Source organism: Lolium rigidum, chromosome 6, assembly GCF_022539505.1.
Source record: "Lolium rigidum isolate FL_2022 chromosome 6, APGP_CSIRO_Lrig_0.1, whole genome shotgun sequence".
NCBI lineage: Eukaryota > Viridiplantae > Streptophyta > Magnoliopsida > Poales > Poaceae > Lolium > Lolium rigidum.
In genome coordinates this window covers 48,960,856-48,973,080 of record NC_061513.1, presented here as the reverse complement: position 1 = coordinate 48,973,080, position 12,225 = coordinate 48,960,856, and the positions used below count along the sequence as shown (strand labels likewise).

Here is a 12,225-nt window from a genome sequence, read left to right as displayed (position 1 = left end):
TCGCCTCCGCACGCCGCGGCCACCTCGCCTCCGCACGCCGCGGCCACCTCGCCTCCGCACGCCTCGGCCACCTCGACGGCGCCCGCAGCCCTAGCTCGCCTCCGCACGCCGCTCCCCACCTCCCACGCCGTGGCCGGCCATGTGTTCGACAAAATGCCGCCGCGGTAGAACGCTCGGCCCCAACCACGAGCTACTGGGGCCCCTCGCTCCGCTCCATGTCCGCCGGCGGCGGCCACGTCTGCGGCCTCTCCGACGACCACGAGCCCAAGCTGGCCGGGAGTGGCCCAGCCACTCCCTCGCCCAAGGGCCTCGACTTCTCCATCATCGCCCTCGGCCGAACTTCCTCTGCGGGCGTCGACAAGACCAACGGCACCGCCATGCGCTGCTACGGCGGCGGCATGCGGCCGCCGCCCGCCTTCGCGTACGGGGACGCCGCCTACAAGGCCGCCGCCGCCGCCGCCGACACGCGTGCGCGGTGGACGCCATGGGCGGGCTCGTGTGGCCGGGGCGACGGCAACCCGGACGTCCTCCGGAGGAGCCGCCGGCCGACATGACGGCCATGGCGCTCGGCCACAACACCACGTGCATCCTCGCCGGGAACGGCACCGTCGGTGCTGGGGCGTCAAGGTGCCCAAGGAGTACACTCGCACCGGCCTCGCGTCCATCGAGGCCGACGGCGACACCGTGTGCGCCGTCATGACCAGCAACTACTCCGTCGTGTGCTAGGCCAAGGACGGCCGCTTCGACGGGAATCATCTCGTCTTCAACAGCACCCTGCCCGGGGCATGCACCAACAAGACCAGCTGCCAATGCGACGTCGTCTCCGGCTCAGGGTCGCTCTGCGGCACCGGCGGCGGGGTTAGCGACGTAGAGCTCGCCGTGTGCCAGCCTTGCACTATACCACCGAACGCGTCGAGGATCGTCGTCGCCAATGGGGAGGACGCCGACGCCGTGCAACAACGGGAAAACAAGAATGCGCCGGTGGTGGGGCTCAGCGCGGCCGGCGCCGGCGTCGCGGTTCTCGCGGCGGTGGGGCTGACGTTCTACCTCGTGGGGTTATACATGTTGTTCTCGTTCTTAGTTTGCTACATTTTTAGCAAACGATTAGCAATATGATGCCATTGCATTATCACTAGGTGTTCCAAGCACTCTATGGTTTCGCTATTAATCGGTTTACATAGAGAGAAGAGCGAGAGGAGGAGCGCCGGTGTTAGGGTTAGGGTCCGTAGCGGTGCCGAGTCTGTGGCGGTGCCGCCGCGACATAGAGAGAAGAGCGAGAGGACGAGCGCCGAGTGTTAGGGTTAGGGTCTCAGCAGCGGTGCCGAGTCCGTGGCGGTGCCGCCGCGACATAGAGAGAAGAGCGAGAGGAGGAGGGGAACACCGTGTCCGTGGCCGTGGCGGTCCGTTAGGGTTTTTTTGCTTTCTTCATTTCAATTGTTATCCATCTAGCAATCTGTTATATGATCATTACATGATGAATGAAATACAGTTGCTTTCTTAATTTTGCAAGTGACATTGAGGTATGGAGGACGGCACCTTCGTCCGAGATGAGGAGGGGGAAGAAGCGGTGCAGCGATTGATCTATGAGAGTGCCCGTGGTCCGGAACCCGACGATGGAGATGACAACGAGTACCCCGACTTTCTGAATGATTTTGGCGAGGGACTTGAGTCTCGAACAAGTTAGAAAAGAGAATGAAGTGTCCATCACAAACTCCGGCGAGGTGTATATCTATGTATCAATTAGTCCGTGTTCATCCCTAGATGCATTCATTTATTTGTATTGCACTTATTAACGAATAATTTTTTCTTTTAGCCTTCTGGATCATCGAGCAAGTCCGTTAGAACAAAACGAGGCCCGACGCGGGTGCTAAAGTGCGAGGGCAGGTTAGCCCTCACGTGCATTCAAGGCTAATGGTGAACCAGTGGAGCCCAAGGAGTTTTGCCGCAAATTTACAAGTCAATCCGGAGTTATTGTTAGGGACCATGTACCGATCAAGCATTCAAGAGTGGCATAAGCCGAAGAACCCGGAGAGTGGTGCTAGTTATGTCAACGACGCGATGAAAAAATTTCTTTGGGACACGCTCATGACAAAGTTCAGCCTACCGGAAGACATGACGGAAGGCCAGAAGAATAAAGTCAAGGAATGGACATGGAAGAAGATGGCCATACAATTCCAGACCTTCAAGAAAAATTTATGGGACAAATATAAGAATGAAGATCCAGTATTCGATGATAATCTAGTGAAGATAAAAGATCATTGGGCCGCATTTAAGGAGTATAAGCAATCGTCTACTTTTGTGTCCCGATCGAAGAAAAATACCGAAAATGCTGCAAAGAAGAAACTTCCGCATCATTTGGGGTCGGTGGCTACAAGAGTGCCATTCCGAAGTGGACAGCGTTTGAGAATAAACTCGATGGATCATGGAATCACTCCACGGACATGGGACCGGCCCGAACGGTCCAAGTTATGGTTGTTCGCTCATGGGGCAGGGTTGGACCCAAAGACAGTGGTTGATCATTGCGAAGGGAAAATGGAAGGAAAAAATTGAGGCAATTGTACCGAAGCTTGTAGATGCAATTGACAAGGTCGAAAGGGAGAGTACATTCCCGATCGAGAGAATGACGAGCCGACACTCGCTCCGGGGAACCCCGAACATGTTGGACGGGTACGAGCTCGCCCGTGTCTCACCATGAAGGAAGCGTGGTCGGACAGCGCCGACACTTATAGAAGCCGTTCGCGAAAGAAGAAGAAGGACGCCGACATTGTAACGGAGTTGTTATCTAGGGTGGAGGCTCTTGAGAGAAATCAGAGGGCACCCGATCAGCCGCTGTTTCTACAGGATCCACAAGCCGATGCTGCCCCATCTCGCCGAAGAAGCAAGTGTCGGTTCCTCGCATCTTGACGGATGTGGAGGAAGCTACCCCGTGGATTATGTCACGGAGAAGACAGATTGCGAGCTACATATGTTAATCAGGACCGCGTCTGTTAAGGTGGCGGTCGGCTATGTGTACCCAAGTGAAGATGGAGCAATGCATCATCATATGCCCATTCCACCTGGTTGTGTTCGTGTCGGGGTGGATGAAGTTGTTTCGGGTTTTGAAAAAGTGGAGCTTGATATTCCTAGAGGTGAAGATGAGAGGACACTCGGCCGATGTCAAGCACGGTTTCGCCCTATGGCCGAAGAAGTACATCGTCCTTTTGCAAAGGCCACCGACTCCTACACATGAGCAGCAAATGCCATCGACTCCTCCCGGTGGCGCTCCTGGTGAGCAGCCAAGTCCACACCTACCTGAGAGGGACCCCAGCGTGAGTCCACCATCTCGAGATCCTCCGCGTAAGACAGCGTCCGTTAAGCGGAACGGTACGCCGCCTAGGAAGAAAGCTAGAAAGGAGAAAAAACTGCCGCCTACTGAGAAGTTACCTTGGGAAAAAACTCCGCGAGGAAAACGCGGAGGCCGTTCAGTGCCGAGGTGAAGAAATTTTTTGCACCGAAAGTGCCAGAGATACCTTTCGAGAAGACACTAGATCGGGAGAAAGTTGTACGTACCGTTGACAATCTATATGACCCTGTACCATCGCCGCCATCTGACTATGTGCGTTCTATTGAAAGGTCGTATGACAAGATGATCGAGGCGACAAAACCCGTTCAATCGGGTATCAGGGAGATAAAAGGGATACACCAAGTCTACCAGCTCGGACAACAACCCGTTCAATCGGTCGACCCTCTCAAGGTGTTTGACGGGAAGACCGTTCAAAGTTCTCGACAAGACGGAACTGATTACGCCTTAGCTGAACGAGCATATCAGTTTGTTCAAGGGAAAGATTTGGTCGAGAATGTCGGGAAGGTACCAACAAGTATGCGTAACTTGCATTCGTGGTACCTTAAGGCCTCAAAGGAAGGGATCGAGACTATCATGGTGCGAGTTAGGGAAGAGCACTACTTCCGGGAGTACCGTGTGAACGTTGACTTCGCCGAACTCTTTCAGCTATACAATCTCCGGGCCCTCGACAAATCAATCATCGATTGCTATTGTCCGTAAGTGATTTATTTATTTAATTTGAGAAGTCGTTCATTGTCCGCAGATTATAATCTTTTGTGCGCTATATTATGCAGATCGAAGATGCTCGAATGCAAAAGGGACGATATCACGTACATTGGGTTCATTGACCCGAACACAATGCATGTCAAAACCATAGACAATCCCCTCTATAACAAGGATACACCGCAGACTTTGCTAAGGTTTTTGAAGCGACAACGTGACAAAAAGCTAATACTTTGGCCTTACAACTTCGAGTGAGTCTTACTCGTCTTATAACACATTATATTTTGCTCACCGTATGTCAAAATTTTAACTAATGACTACATATTGAAACGTGCGTAGGTTTCACTTTATTCTTCTCGTCATCAATTTGGAAATTGGAGAAGTTGAAGTCTTGGACTCACTAAGCAAAGAAAAGGATCTATACGTGTCTTGTTTTTTAATGCTCGTAAGGTAATTTTAATTCTTATCGGTTTGTTTCGTTAATTTCCTGCTTTGAACTAATTGATGACTCTTTTATGCATTTTCTTTTGTCGAGCAGCGTATGGCAAACTTTCATCAAGGAAGATACGTCCCGTGAATGGCCACCGAAGCTGCGATGGCGTGCGAAAGTAAGTAGTACTACCTAGGTCCACACACCTTTCAATTATCATACTTGACTATTGTTTGATTGAATTATATTCTTGTAAAGAAATGCCCGCAACAACCTCCGGGGACCGATCTCTGTGGATCTTCGTTTGCGAGTACATCCGCAGAATTGTCAACGAGAGAACGAATAATGAAAGAAATAAAGAGGTACAAAAACAATCTTCACAAATTTGTTTTGTTATCATAAGTTGTGCTGAGTTTCAGTAATAGTTGTTTCATGTATTCATTTGTATCTTATTCTTTTATAGTTGGCAAGAAAGCGGAACAAGCTCTCAATCGATGACCGCTTCATAGCAATAGGCGAGGAATTGGCGGGATTTTTCCTTCGGACGTCATACCACAACTCGCGAGCACCACTATGAATGAAGATGTACATGTTACATATATAGTTGACTCGAAGAGTACCACTATGCTACATGTAATAGACATATATAGAGTACGCTCGGAGAGCACCACTATGCATGAAGATCGATCTTCATGCATAGTGCTACTTAATTTGCGATCTTATGCAATAACATGTGTGTTATATTATATGCACCAACTTGCTATGCATCATCTTGATCTTCATGTACTACCTAAACCCAAACGCGTTTCTCGGTGCATCGACGCGATATGAAACAAACCGATATCCCTAAACCTCTCCAAAACCCTAAAAAGCCAATTCTCGCCGCGGCAGAGATTTGGGCAAATTCCCTCGCCGCGGGGGAACCTTTGGTACCGGTTCGTATTACCAACCGGTACCAAAGATCCTTAGCCCCGAGCTCTCCCGGTGGCCCACGTGGAGGCCCGTTTTATACCGGTTCGTAAGCAACCGGTACGAAAGGGGGGGGGGCTTTAGTGCCGAATAATTTGTACCGGTTGCAAAACCGGTACGAATGCCCCTCTGGAACCGGTACGCATGAGAGATTTTCTACTAGTGCATTATGTTGTTAGTCCACACAAACCCCACTCTCCATAACACAACAAAATTGCTATTTTCCGCAATAAACTAAACCCAGAGGTACAAATATATTGCATGGAATTGCAAGGAGAACAGAACTTGCAGCCAATTACAAAAATGTAAGGGCTGGTGTATGTGGTGGAGGGGTTGAAAATCTCACTGGTCGCCGAGGTAGAGGAGAAAGTCGCGGTCGCCGGCGTACTCGCCCCAGAACGCCTCGCACCTCCCCGCGCTGCGGCGGACGGCCTCCTGCGCCATCCCGTGGAAGTTGAGCTCGTTGAAGAGTTCGGCGTGGCCTAGCATGTCGATGCGGCGCCACAGCTCGGGCTCGTCGCGGGCGGCGCCGCGCCAAGAGCGGCACACCTGCCCGGGCCCCATCAGGATGTCGACGTGGTCGAGCTTGTGGAGGATGGCCGATATCGCGTCCAACGGCAGCTCCGCCCAGTCCCTTGTCTCCACCTCCTCCGGCGGCGGCGGCGGCGGCATCGGCGGATTGCGGTCGCGACGTCCGCCGCGGCGACGGCGGGGCGAGGAGGAAGAGGGCATCGCGCCGCGGAGCTAGGGTTCGGGCAAGGAAGGCGCGGGGACGATGGGCAGCTTGGGGGTGGCGATCGGAGCGGACTGCGGAAAGCGGTGGTGACTGGCGAGGCGAGTGGAGGAACACTGGGCTAGACTCGGGTCAATACAACGTGGGACAACCGTGGGCCTTTGGGCCAAATTCGAGGTTTAGGCCAACCCTGAGTGCCGAGCGGTGAGAAATTCCCCGAGAAATTCGGTGCTGAGGTAAAAAAAAAAGGTGAATGGGAGTTTGACTCGCCCCTGTACTATTGCATCTGAACCCGGCCATGGCTTTTGCGCGGGGAGCCTCTGCGGAGCGCGGCGGCGCTGCGAATTTTCCAAACCGAGGCGGTCGGCGAGACGGCAACGCTAGCTTGCTAGCCTCGTAGGCCATAAGCTGACGCCCGCCGCTGCCCGCTGGAGAGGAAACGGAACCGTGTCCGTATCCAAACCGGTAGGGGGAACCATATAATCTCCGCAGCTCCGAAGACAGGGGAGGGCGTCGATCTGGGTTCACCAAATCGCCAATCTACGACTCCTCCTCACACAGCCGCCGGCCAGCACCAGTTAGCAGCAGGGTAAGATTACAGTGATAAGGATGCAACTACTCCATCTCTGCAGCGATTCGTAGTACTAGTGAACATCAGTTGATAGATCATAGATGGATGGATATAGGCAATAGGCTATGAAATTCCATCCCTGCACAGCTAGCTGACCGCTATGTCCTGTGTCTATCCCTAGTGCTAAACTAATCGCACCAATCCGTCGCTCTTTGCTCTCCCTAAAAGAAAGCACTGATTTTCTGCTTGGCTTTGAGAAACTCTTATCAGCGTATCAGTTTTAGCATGACTAGGTGCTGACCATAATTTATCAATTCAGTCTGCAGCAGCAGCTCACGCGAAAAAACATGTCGAGCAGGTGCCAACACCCTGCAAACAGGAGATCAGCTGTTTCGTCATCGGACATATGTACTGCTAAAAGAAGCCGATCTGAGCCTCTTATCGGTAGTCTTCCTGAGGTAGGTCCAGGGACATCAGGTTTCAACATAACTTCATTTTTTGTTCTAATAACTTGTAGTATTAAATTTTCAATCTATCCCCATCCAGGGTATTATGCATGATATAGTATCAAGGCTGACGCTGAAGGATGCTGTCAGGACCAGTTCCGTGTCGACAACCTGGAGACGACTGTGGACATGCCATCCCGACTTATGCTTCGACGGTCCTACGATCCTGAACCGCGAGCCCGGCAGCAGGAGCAGGAGAAGGAGGCACAGGTTCATCCGGCGTGTCAATGCTATCTTGGAATCCCACGACGGTACAAGGCTAAGGAGGTTTAAGATTGCGTTTACTCTCGACATAAGGCACGCGAAATATCTGGATCAATGGCTCAATTTCGCGCTCGATTCGAAGGCGTCTATAATTTCTGTTAATTTGCGCCCGGTGTTGCACAAGGGTTCTGTAAGGTCTTGGGAGGAAACATACACCTTGCCGGTTAGTATGTTTAGCAGTCAGTGTGCATCTTGCATCGAGATGCTTCAGCTTGGCTGTGTGTCTTTGAAGCCACCCCACGATTTCGATGGTTTTGCAAACCTTAGGGTGCTGGATCTCGAGTGTGTTTACATGTTGGGAGGAAATCTTGATCTGCTGTTGTCAAAGTGCAATGCATTGGAGTGTTTGCGCTTGAGCCGTTGTTGCCCGATGCCTAATCTGAAAGTGCAGCAACCACTCTGCCGGCTAAGTTATTTATCTGTTCGGGAGTGTCTGCCGCAGGGTATGGAATTCAATGCTCCCAATCTAACGAAATTTGACTATTCGGGTGAGGCCATACCCATTACACTCAGTGAATCCATGAAGTTAACACAAGCCACCGTGGCGCTCATGGGGTATGACGACACTCTTGAACATGTCTTAACTGAACTTCCGAAGACCCTGTCTCATGTGGAGACACTGTCTGTGAGAACTTGCATAAACACTGAGGTACTTTGCCAACCAGCCTGATGATATGCATGCTTGTTTTATTTCCATTTCTGTAAACTAAATGCCGTTTTGGTGACCTTGTAGGTGTTTGGATTTTCAAGATGTCTGGTAAAGTACAATCATTTGATAAAACTGGAGGTGACTGTAAGTATTCTGGGTGACTCAAGAAACCGAAATGGGATTCTTCGTTTAGCTAATCTTCTAGAGGTGGCCCCTCACCTGCAAAGGCTCGAGTTAAATGTAAGTGTCCGTCTACCTCTGGTGCATGTCTCTTGTTTATCTTTGGGACAAACTCAGGCTGCTTGATGATTGTCACTTTAAAATTTCCATAGTATGTGATACACTTGTTTTTCTAGATCCAACTACATGGAACTGTAATTCGAATGGTTAGATAAATTTAAACTGAGGATGACTGTAAGTTTTGATTTTTAATCTTGATTGTGTTGTTATCTAACTTTCAACAACTTTTATATTTCCAGATGCTTCCACATGTGTCGACGGGCTTTTTAAACAATGTACCTGAAGCTTACTGGCACATTCAGCCATGCACCCACCGTCATCTTGAGCAGGTCGAGGTTTCAGGGTTTATCGGCGTAAATGGTCAGCTTGAGCTGGTATTGTACATCCTTGACAATGCGGTGGCTCTGAGGGGCATGTCCATAGAACCGAGGGTGACAGCATATGATCGTGTCTTTGGATACTGGGCAGGGTTAGATATTGACATAAAAAGAGGCAGGGAATGTGTCTTGAAGAACATTTTGCCTGAAGACTACCCTGATGTGCAGATTGAGATCTTCTGAAGGGCCTTGAAGCTTTGTTTGTTTGTTTATTTGTGTACATATTCCAGGAGCTTAGTAATCTAAGAAAATTTCAGCAATCGTATTTATCAATTTATGTTTGAGAAAAGCCTGATCGCATGTGAGCCAGCCACATCTAATCCTTTCTACTAGGGAGTTCAATGGAACTGCTGGACCAGCTGATTCAAGATATTAAAGTTTGTGCAGTATGTCTGAACTATAAAATAAGGAATATATGATTCAATCAATGTCAAAATTTTGAGCTTGTCAGGACCTTGACATAGCCATTTTCGAGCTCGCCAGACTAATTCACGACAGTTCCAGCAAGGCCAGCAACACCACATCAATGTTTGCTATGCTTTAACTCTGACAGATATCACATCATCAAAATTTACAACATGAACGGTCCATGCAACGAGCCTACATCTAGCCTAAGAGGTCCAACTCATCTCCTTCAGTTCAAAAAAAATATCTCCTTGCCAATGATGTAAACCCAAAATGGCAGACATAATTCAAATTTCAGTATAGTTTGATTCAACGGTTACCAAAAGACGAGCAACTAACAAATACCGCGACAATAGCATCACAAGAAACTAGGGGCACGAGTGCACAACAACATCACAAGTTTCACGAAAATATTCAGGCATGTGTAAGCATTGTTGCCTAAAGCTGCCCAACTTGCCCTCCGGACACCCTGTTTACGGGCACATTGAGCTAACATCTCAGTTTCGATTCCGACAAACTGGACGAAGTAGCAATGAAAGAGGACTATGACTACCGAGACAGACTCCCTTCATGTGCAACATGGTGATCACCGGACCTACAAAACAAATGCACAAAGCACAGTATCAGAATGCAACACTATCAGGTGATAACTACAACTGAGTTCATTTTCAGATACAGCTTTCATGAATTGGAAAAATCAAGCAGTAACCAGCAACAATATTTGTTCAGTTCCAGACTTTCATCAGTGAGGATTGCACAAGATGTAAGGGCACATCAATGGCCATATTAAGATTTCAAAGAAAATCGTAAGGCCACCTCCCGCGCCCCGCTCACAAGCCAGCGAGGCGGTGGTGAAGGTGCAGCAGAGCAGGTCCTACTTATTGATTTTGTTTACTAAAACCAGCTTAGACTTACTACATTTGCTTGGATATATCAAGTAGTGCTAGTGGAGGGAATGCAAAATTTAAATGCACATTAAGTGGCAAAGAAATCAGATGGAACTACTCAAGACTTCAAGAGCAGTTGCACATCTCTTGCAGCAACGCGTGGATTGATGTGTTGAACAAACGGGTAGAGTACTACTGTGACTATATCCATGTATTCATTTTTTCTTGCTCGCTATGCTATGTAATGGTGTGCTCAACAAACATAACTTTTTTTGTTTGGCGATTTTTGCGCTAAGGTGTCAGCCAATAAGTTGAACATAGAGCTGAAGTTGTAAAGGGTATGGGATTAGTGAAATTTACCCTAGTTTGCAGAAGCAGCACCTATCAATGTTGGGAGCGTGAGTCGCTCCATCAAGTAATCTCTTTTCCTTTCCAAATCTGATACAAAGGACTCAACAATAGTGATGATAAAACCCAAATTCGTTGCCTTCAAATTCATCAGCCTGAAGCAAGCTAAAGACGCCAAATAATGCTTAGTATCAATGGACAGATCAAGTTCTTGACCTGTACCACATAAATGAGAAAACCTTCAATTCGGTACACCCAATTAGTTTGAATATAAAGTAGTGCAAATAAATCATTACCATCAAAGTATTCCTGCAGAGATGTAAGGAGATACTCATAAGTGCCATGTGCTATAGTGGGATTATCATCGATCAATTTAGAGATGTGAGGAAAGCATGCGCCAAGGTACTTCTTCGCCTCCAGAATGTCACCTAAGTACAAATTTACTTTGTGAGGATAGAAGTACATGGTACATTGCAGTGAGTGACTATTTCTGTAGAATTCACAAGTAGATGCATAAACTGGAGTATAAATTTCCTAGCCATGCCAGGAGCTCATCGCAACCAAACATTTGAAGTACAACTAACAGTTCAAACTAGATAGAAGCTTCATTTGCAAACAAACAACACCAACCAACCAAACTTACCAGCTACAGGATTTACTAGGCTGCTAGAAGGAGCATTCTAACCAGCTGGAAGTTCTTCAATAGAAGGAACATACTGAGCACTCGAAAGATTTGCAAGCTAAATCACAGGGCAGCACTAGACGCTAGCAATCATTGTAATGCTGTTGTCAACCAGTAAGTAACTACACCAACCACTAAATATATTGAAAGTTGAAATGCATAACCAAAGACAGCCAGATTGTAATCCACAAAAACACTTGCACTGAATTAAAAGCTTGCTGTGAGGAAGCTATTGTAGTAACTTGAATGAATTAAACATGGCACACCAAGAGAATGAATACATGCCCTAAATTGTTGATAAAATAGCAATCGGAATGTCAGCACACAATTTTCACACTCTACATTCATTTTCTTCATAAAATCAATTAGAAGTAAGCGGGGCATAAAGTAATCAGATATGGCGACTTGGAGACTGTGAGTGCATACCTTGAATGAGGTAATGTAGCACCAGACGCCATGCATAGTCTCGTAGAGTAGCCAAAGCTAACCACTGATCAGCAACACAAGTTTCAAATTGTGCTTGCAGACGGACCGTCAGAACGGCCTCCACCTTTTCACTCACAGCGTCCAGCAGATCAGCTTGCTCAATTATGGTCCGGTATGCTGTGTACTTCGCCAACAAGACATCTGGGTTCGTGATCACAATCTGGCGGTGGTAAGAGGTCGATGGCCCCCCTTCTTCTTCTGCTAGATCACGGTAAATGGCAGATGCATCCCGTAGTGTCATGTACGGCATTATGTGAGCTCTAATGCGTGGAGCTGCACCCGTTGGATGTAGCAAATCAACAGAAAGCTGCGGGTCTCGCACACGGAGGAAGTCACCATGGGACGCCAGACGTGCGAACCGGCGAAGTATGACCCCGTCTGAGGCGTGCCGGAGACGCTGCGGCAGCCCCTGCAGCAAGATCTCGGCGGGCACACCAAGCTCAGCAGCGAGGTCCTCCATGGTAGTCTTAAGACTGCATGAATTGTTTAAGAGTAAGATAAGACTGCATGAATAAGTAATTCGTGGATACCAAAACCATCCAAATATATTGATGAATATGCACTAGGTTGGTGTGGTTTATGAAGCATTAGAACTTCCCATGGAAACAAAAATATTATGCGCACACTTACGAA

The 12,225-nt window shown here is 48.5% G+C and overlaps 3 protein-coding genes across 3 annotated transcripts in view; 1 reads left to right on the top strand and 2 right to left on the bottom strand.

Moving 5' to 3' along the window:
• LOC124662578 (putative F-box/LRR-repeat protein 23) overlaps positions 1–6,116 on the bottom strand; it is an 8,327-nt gene extending 2,211 nt beyond the window's left edge. Inside the window, exon 1 of the mRNA XM_047200395.1 lies at positions 5,791–6,116. Coding sequence (XP_047056351.1) covers positions 5,791–6,116 — 326 coding nt within the window. The remainder of the gene's footprint in view (positions 1–5,790) is intronic.
• Positions 6,117–6,633: 517 nt separating this feature from the next.
• On the top strand, positions 6,634–9,053 carry LOC124667302 (F-box protein At5g03100-like). The gene is made up of 5 exons (XM_047204607.1): positions 6,634–6,766; positions 7,068–7,206; positions 7,295–8,167; positions 8,252–8,407; positions 8,647–9,053. Exons 2-5 carry the CDS (start codon positions 7,096–7,098, stop codon positions 8,965–8,967), a joined length of 1,461 nt encoding a protein of 486 aa, XP_047060563.1. The 5' UTR covers positions 6,634–6,766; positions 7,068–7,095; the 3' UTR covers positions 8,968–9,053.
• A 348-nt stretch (positions 9,054–9,401) lies between these two features.
• Positions 9,402–12,005, bottom strand: LOC124667303. The gene is made up of 4 exons (XM_047204608.1): positions 11,533–12,005; positions 10,721–10,852; positions 10,437–10,640; positions 9,402–9,784 (listed from the first exon to the last, which is right to left on the bottom strand). The coding sequence occupies exons 1-3, from the start codon at positions 11,840–11,842 to the stop codon at positions 10,438–10,440; spliced, it is 645 nt and encodes a 214-aa protein (XP_047060564.1). The 5' UTR covers positions 11,843–12,005; the 3' UTR covers positions 9,402–9,784; position 10,437.
• Positions 12,006–12,225: the final 220 nt, after the last annotated feature.

Coding starts and splice junctions, on each gene's coding strand:
- LOC124667302 (XM_047204607.1), top strand. CDS start 7,096: ATGTCGAGCAGGTGCCAACACCCTGCAAACAGGAGATCAGCTGTTTCG. Junction 8,168..8,251: donor GAACTTGCATAAACACTGAG/GTACTTTGCCAA, acceptor GTGACCTTGTAG/GTGTTTGGATTTTCAAGATG. Junction 8,408..8,646: donor TGCAAAGGCTCGAGTTAAAT/GTAAGTGTCCGT, acceptor TTATATTTCCAG/ATGCTTCCACATGTGTCGAC.
- LOC124667303 (XM_047204608.1), bottom strand. CDS start 11,842: ATGCCGTACATGACACTACGGGATGCATCTGCCATTTACCGTGATCTA. Junction 10,853..11,532: donor GCTACATTACCTCATTCAAG/GTATGCACTCAC, acceptor ATTTGTACTTAG/GTGACATTCTGGAGGCGAAG. Junction 10,641..10,720: donor TCTGCAGGAATACTTTGATG/GTAATGATTTAT, acceptor TATGTGGTACAG/GTCAAGAACTTGATCTGTCC.